The 6548-nt window shown below is 41.3% G+C and overlaps 1 protein-coding gene across 1 annotated transcript; it reads right to left on the bottom strand.

The window, feature by feature from the left end:
- Window positions 1-383: 383 nt before the first annotated feature.
- LOC131984058 (ornithine decarboxylase-like) lies at window positions 384-5957 on the bottom strand. The gene is made up of 9 exons (XM_059348927.1): window positions 5846-5957; window positions 5490-5629; window positions 5199-5372; window positions 4917-5089; window positions 4616-4832; window positions 3345-3428; window positions 3055-3217; window positions 2571-2692; window positions 384-888 (listed from the first exon to the last, which is right to left on the bottom strand). The coding sequence occupies exons 1-9, from the start codon at window positions 5910-5912 to the stop codon at window positions 634-636; spliced, it is 1395 nt and encodes a 464-aa protein (XP_059204910.1). The 5' UTR covers window positions 5913-5957; the 3' UTR covers window positions 384-633.
- Between the last annotated feature and the right edge of the window lie 591 nt (window positions 5958-6548).

Genomic DNA, 6548 nt, shown 5'->3' on the forward strand with positions numbered 1-6548 from the left:
GTGACCACTGGGCCCTCTACTGCCCTCTGGCACACTCCATCACCTCATCCCCTCAATAAAAATAAAGAGAATATAATGCATAACCCAACCGTTATTAATATTCAAAAATCTTAATTACTCCATCAACCTACAATATGTCATTAAAGAACTTAAAAATCCTCTTTTGGAAATTCTCCTTGAATGCCATATTATATTATACAGCAGATATTTTGATATGCACGAGTTTTACAATACAGCTGCATCCTTAAACCCTATGGAACTCAACGTTTCTAAATGCATCTCCTCTTACAGTGATTGTTTCACCACATGATTTTTTTCAGGCAAGAAAAACAATATAAAGGATATAATATGTACGATATATTTTTTATTGTCCCCTAGGAAAGAGCTGGAAACGTTGCTTGGGAGAGGTACATCTGGAATACCTCGTTTAACCTGCTGCCCTCGCAACTCGGCCCAGAATAGGCAGAAGGAAGTGGGTTGATGGATGAATGGGTTATTTAGAAGAGAACAAAGCAGAATTGCTTGTTGACCAGTGCAGAGAAACAGCTTGGTGTCAACAGCCGGGCTATTACTTACAGATGACCCAGTGTATATCATATAGAAGCATCGTCCAACAGACGTGTTACCAGATCATCAATGGATGTTATTGATGTCAAAATTGTTTAAGGCGTGCCATGTTTCAGTTGTTACAACAGGGTAGACTTGTGCCCTTTCAAAGCCATTGAAGTCGGTGGATGAACAAACAGAGTAAGCACCCATGTTGTCAACGAAGAGCCAGTCCCCCACGTGCAGCTCAGGAATCCAGAAGTTGTCGATCACTTTGTCGATGCTGTCACAGGTTGGACCCCAGATCACAGACCGGTATCTCTGCTCACTGCTCTCAACAGTCTGTGTGGAGCACAAACATTGAAATATGAAATCCACATCGCCTAGTTATTTTATTCTCCCACAATCTATCCCTTAAAATGTTTTCTTTTACTTGATTATTTCCGTTTTATGGAATGGTGGTGCCGTGGTTGGCTGTGGCTGCTTTGGCTCCCGACAACACAGCCAACACATGGTTAAATTCGCCATCTAGTTCAATAAGTTTAGCACCAATAGCTCAATGTAGCACGTCAGAACAGTAAATGATCGTCAGCTTGTGTTAGGTTTGCGAAATTAAAGCGATTTGGGTTTTTTAAACCCGGTTACGTGGACCACTCTACTCAGCCTTAGTCTGCTATGCCGGTCAGACCCAGCGGCCTACAGAGCAGAGGAGTTTCCTACCAGCACAGCCCGCCCACGGAGGCGTTGGAGGCGGTGCCAGAGAAAACAGAAGCAGTGTTGCTGCGGTGGACTTACAGCTAAGATGAAGGCTAACCCGTTCCGTCCGCAGCTTCCATCCATCCTGATTATCCTGTACGTTCCCTGGAGAGCAAATTCAACTGCCTGAAGCTGGAGACTAGAAACTGCTGCCTCCTCATTCTCACTGAGACGTGGCTAAACTTATCTGTCCCTGATGTCACCATTAGCATAGACGGGCTATAACATTCAGAGCCGACAGTAGCCACACTCTCCCAGGTAAATCCCGAGGGGGTGGCGTTTACTCCATGTCCACTTGGTCATTGCTCTGCAGACATTGAGTTTATGATTGTGAGATGCAGACCGTTCTACTTCCCCCAGGAATTCACCTCCATCATAACTGTAGCTGATTACATCCCACCCAGCGCTAACACCAAGCAAGCTCTTAGTGTTCTCTACCATGCCATCAGTGACTTGCAATCCACACACTCGGAGGGTGTTTCATTGTTGCCTGGGACTTTAGATGATGTAGGGGTGCACCTTTAGACTTTGATCTGCAGGCCTTAGCTTCTATCTTCTATCTTCTTCTACATCTTTTTTAACCTGTTTTTGCTGCTGAATCGGTTGGACATCCTAAATATGTCCATCAAACACATATTTGTCATAGTCTGCTCCAGCCTTTCCCCATGGACTCAGTAATTTTCCACTGCTCTACTCTCACCACACCCATTGACTGATTACCACACCCACTCTCAGTCACTGATCACACACCTGCTCACACTCACTTATCACACACCTGCCCTCACTCACCAATCAGCCCCTCCTGCCTGCTCAGTATATATTCTCCAGCCTCACACTCACTCAGTGCCAGATTGTTCTTTGCCATGCGAGACTTTCCAGCGTTCACCTGCCTGTCTTCCCGGTTCCGACCCTGCCTGACTTCGACCTGCCTGTTCTGCCTGCCGCCTGGTAAATTACCTCTACCCTTTGTTCCTGACTATGAGCTCTGCCTGCCCCCCTTCGGATTGTTCGCCTGGACTGCCTGCCTTCTGGTTTATGAACTTTTGCCCGTCCTGACCAAGCCACCTGCCAAGCCATTGAACTGTGTGTTTGCCGGATTGCAGTTAATAAAACCATTAACTGACCTTTGTTTCTGGGCCTTGTTTGTACTGCGTTTGGGTTCGCACAATACCCGTTACAATATTAGACCCTTCCGTCGGCCTCTTCCTGAATCAATTCTTCGTGAATGAATCATCATGTTGTTGTATCGTGATAGGGTTTATATTTACTCTGTTGAGGTATGGCTCAACCTCGGAGTGGGCAGGATCATTGATCAGGAAGCTCAGGGAGCCATACACTCCGTCATTAAGGTAGTACATCATCACTCTGTCAGGGCTGCTTTTCTCAACGTCTGGAAAAAAATACATGCAAAATAATGAAGGTTACTGAACTAAAAAGTACACAATATTTTTGCATTATTGTTGGAAATATTACACAAATTATAGTATATTATCTATGGCCCCTCAGGGGCTCTGCACAAAGTGCAACCCTACAAGTCAGAATTGTGCTTTCTCAAAAGCTGAGCATGGCTTTTGACTAAAATTCATGTAGTAGTGTATTGCCATGTAGTGCCATCAGACATATGACTGCTGTATGCTACTTATACATTTTATAATTAAAATCAAGATCAATTTACATACAAACACACCATAGTTTTGGGTTAATACTGGATAGATAACATTCATGTGGCTCCAAAAGACATCTATACAATACCGTTATGTTCGCCCACATCATCTAAGATCGCTCTTTTAGCAATGATGTTTGCTGCCAGTGTGAAGGCTGAATCCACATAGTATCGGCCGGGTTCTGCAATAATCTGCACCTTACTGTCAGGAGGGAAGTATTCCTCCAGTGCTCCATTAATGACTTCTGAAAACTAGGGAAGGGAAAAACATAGGTAAAAAAGTATATTTCATCTCTGTTAATATTCTAGACATTCCCATGATACTTCTGTGCACTTCACTATCACTCACTCTTTAGGCAACAAATGAATGTAGCTTTACCTCTTCAAATTTAATTTGGAAGTCCTCTCTCCCAGGGAACCCTCCACCAATATCCAAGAGAGTCATCTGGAAGCCACGCAGTTTCTGAAAAAAATAACACATCAGTACCACTGTCTAATAGGCATCATTCATAAAGGACAGATGGTGGGGGACCGTTGTTGTGCCTTAAATTGAGCTATGGGAACGGGCAACCATGTTCAGCAGCCTTTACGGATATCATGGCAGAGGTGACAAGAGGGAACAGGACGTTGACAGAGGTGAGGCCACCAGACAGGAGTTAATCTTGGATAGCTTTCAGAGAACTTTCAGAAATGAAAGATTGTGGACAGATACCAAGTTGGACTTTGTGCTTTTAGAATAGCAGGTTGGCTATTAACTGGCTTGGTGTGTCTTGTGTTGTTGCACTTGATGCACCTGTTGACTAGTTTTTGACCAGTAATGTAATTTCATTTGTAAAAGTCAGTGCTCAGTTTATCAACTTAAATGAAAGGTGGCGTTAGATAACCACCATAAATGTAAATAAAGCTTTACAAATAGCTTTAAAGCAGAGTGATGTATGAAAAAAGTCTCAGTAATGTTGTACTCTATATTAGTATTTAAGGAATGCCTTTTGTCCAATCAAATAACATGGCCGAAAATAACTGTAAAATAGATTTTTGGATATATATAGATTATAATAGTCAATGTTGCTTTTGCACAGGCTTTGGTTACACTCAAAATTAGGTCTGTGCTTAACACGAATTAAAGCATTTCACATTTTGTTATAGGACATAACTAACATCAGAAAATACTCCACTCATGGATTTTGATGCTTTCACATGTCTTAAAAAAGGCGGTTGCTAGCAAGTGGTTAAGTGAGAGTAAAGCAGTTGTCGCGGACATTACCGTCTTCATGACATTGTTTAAAGTCTCACATTAGGTATTATCACATTCCTTTGTGAACAAAATGTACTGTACACTTTTTTGCTAGACTGGCTTTGCTCTGTTTTATTTGCTCTGGAAGATGAGCCTGGTACTTTTCCCATTCAAACATATCCTCCCGACCTGAATGGGCCAATCAGCCAGTTATCTCACATAAGGTGGGTTTGATAGAACTTAGATCCAGTGCAACTCACAAAACTGAGATTAAACTGTCAAACGAGTTGACTACTTCTTGAGGTGAGTTACATCGCAATGGCAAATCAACATAACTTCACTGATGGAGTGATACCTCTCAATATGTGAATGTTACTGTAGTTTTGTAATCTTCTAGTACTTTGACAATGACTTACCCCCATGTCAAAGACGCTTCTGGCATCTGCGATGGCCTGCTTGAACGCCCCACTCTCAGTGCACCCGCTGCCTACGTGAAAGCTGACCCCAATGACCTCCAAGCCCAGCTCTGCAGCACGTTCCAGCAGCTTACCGACTGACGCCAGTTTGGCTCCAAACTTTGCACTGAGTTGTAGCAGTGAGTCAGAGTCATCCACTGCGATGCGGAGTACAAGTCTGGAAAGCAATTCAGCGGTTTTTACCAGTAAACTAAGAACAATAGAAACATAGAAGCAACAATATAAACAGCTGTTCACTTACTTGGCTTTGGTGTGACAGAGAGAAATTTTTAGGAGTTCTTCCTCACTATCAAAAGTCATCCGATTTACTCCATGAGCACGGGCATATTTGATGTGTGACAGTGGTTTGGTTGTATGTGCGTAAATGATCTTATCAGGTGTCACTCCGTGGGACAGGGCTCTCTGGATCTCACCCTGTGACACCAAAACATGTTAAAAAAAGAGAAAATTCAGAAGGAAACATCATTGCTTCATAACATAGACAACAGAGAGGGAGAATATATTTGAAATATTTCATCAGTACCTTGCTAGCACAGTCGAAACCTGTGCCCAGAGCACTCAACATCCTCAAAACTGCTGCTTCGCTGTTGCACTTCACCGCATAGAAAGGCTTGACTCGAGGTAAGTTTGTGAGCCACCTGAGGTGTCTTTTGAATATATTATCTAGATTTGCCACATAGAATGGTCCTTCATCGCCCTGAATGAATAAAGTAAATTGAATTGTTTACATAGGAAATGCACATCTCAAAAACTCTCAACTCACAAAGACTCATAGTTAGGAAAACTTTAGCGACATGATGTCTCTGGTACTCACCACTGAATCAAGCTTTTTTGTTTTACTGTCTATGAAATCCTTCACAGTCTTTCCACTGTCTAAAATGTCAATGTTGCAATTCTCCAGGTACCAAACATTCATGACTGATTCATTTGTAGTTGCTGCTGCTGCTGCTGCTGCTGCTGCAAGGGATGAAAAGAATTAAGATAAAAGCACAAAATGAATTTACAAATGTTGTTAAATGTAACAAAATTATTAAATGAATAATTAAATGAAATGAAATGATGTATTGCTAGGTCATAATAAATATTAGCTTTGTCTTTGTTGATATTTATGTATGTATTTCACAAGACTAATTAGTCTAAGTAACATAAGAAGTTGTAGCTGAAACTTACCCATATTGTTTTTACAGAGAGCAGAGAACAGTGTGCAGCCAGCCAGCAAACAGCAAAGCAGGGACATTTACTAAGGGCAACACCTTATTCAGTTGCATAAGCATGAAGAATAACATAAGCATTTAAGATTGACAAGTGGAACTGGTTTTATTACCTGAGATAATCTTTGAATCTTTGCTCCTTCCCTTCTCCTTCTACAGTGCCTTGCAAAAGTATTCATACCCCTTGGAATTTTCACCCTTTTGTTGCTTTTACACATTAAATCATGGTCGATATAATTTGGCCTTTTTAAAAAGAATTTGCAAAAAAACCCTCTTTAATATCAAAGTGAACAAAGATTTTTACAAAATATTGTCAATTAATTAAAAATCTATAAGGTAAAATAAATGAGTGCATAAGTATTCATACCCTTTAAAGTAACTGAACTAATTCAACAAAGTTCCAGCTAGTTGATGCAGCAGAGTCTCAGTTAGTGTAATGGAGATCAGCTGAGTACAGTTGATGTGTGTCAAGTGATTATAGTATAAAAAAACATGTGTCTGGGAGGTCCAGTCCCTGGTTCATCACTATTCCTGCTACAATAGTACCATGAAGACAAAAGAACACTCCTAGTAACTCAGAGAAAAGATCATTGAACAGTGGAAGTCAGGAGATGACTACAAAAAACATTTAAACTCATTGGACATCACAAAGAGTTCTGTTA

This window comes from Centropristis striata, chromosome 13 (assembly GCF_030273125.1).
Source record: "Centropristis striata isolate RG_2023a ecotype Rhode Island chromosome 13, C.striata_1.0, whole genome shotgun sequence".
Taxonomy (NCBI): domain Eukaryota; kingdom Metazoa; phylum Chordata; class Actinopteri; order Perciformes; family Serranidae; genus Centropristis; species Centropristis striata.

Coding starts and splice junctions, on each gene's coding strand:
- LOC131984058 (XM_059348927.1), bottom strand. CDS start 5,912: ATGTCCCTGCTTTGCTGTTTGCTGGCTGGCTGCACACTGTTCTCTGCT. Junction 4,833..4,916: donor CTCTGTCACACCAAAGCCAA/GTAAGTGAACAG, acceptor ATTGCTTTCCAG/ACTTGTACTCCGCATCGCAG. Junction 3,429..4,615: donor GAAGCGTCTTTGACATGGGG/GTAAGTCATTGT, acceptor TATTTTTTTCAG/AAACTGCGTGGCTTCCAGAT.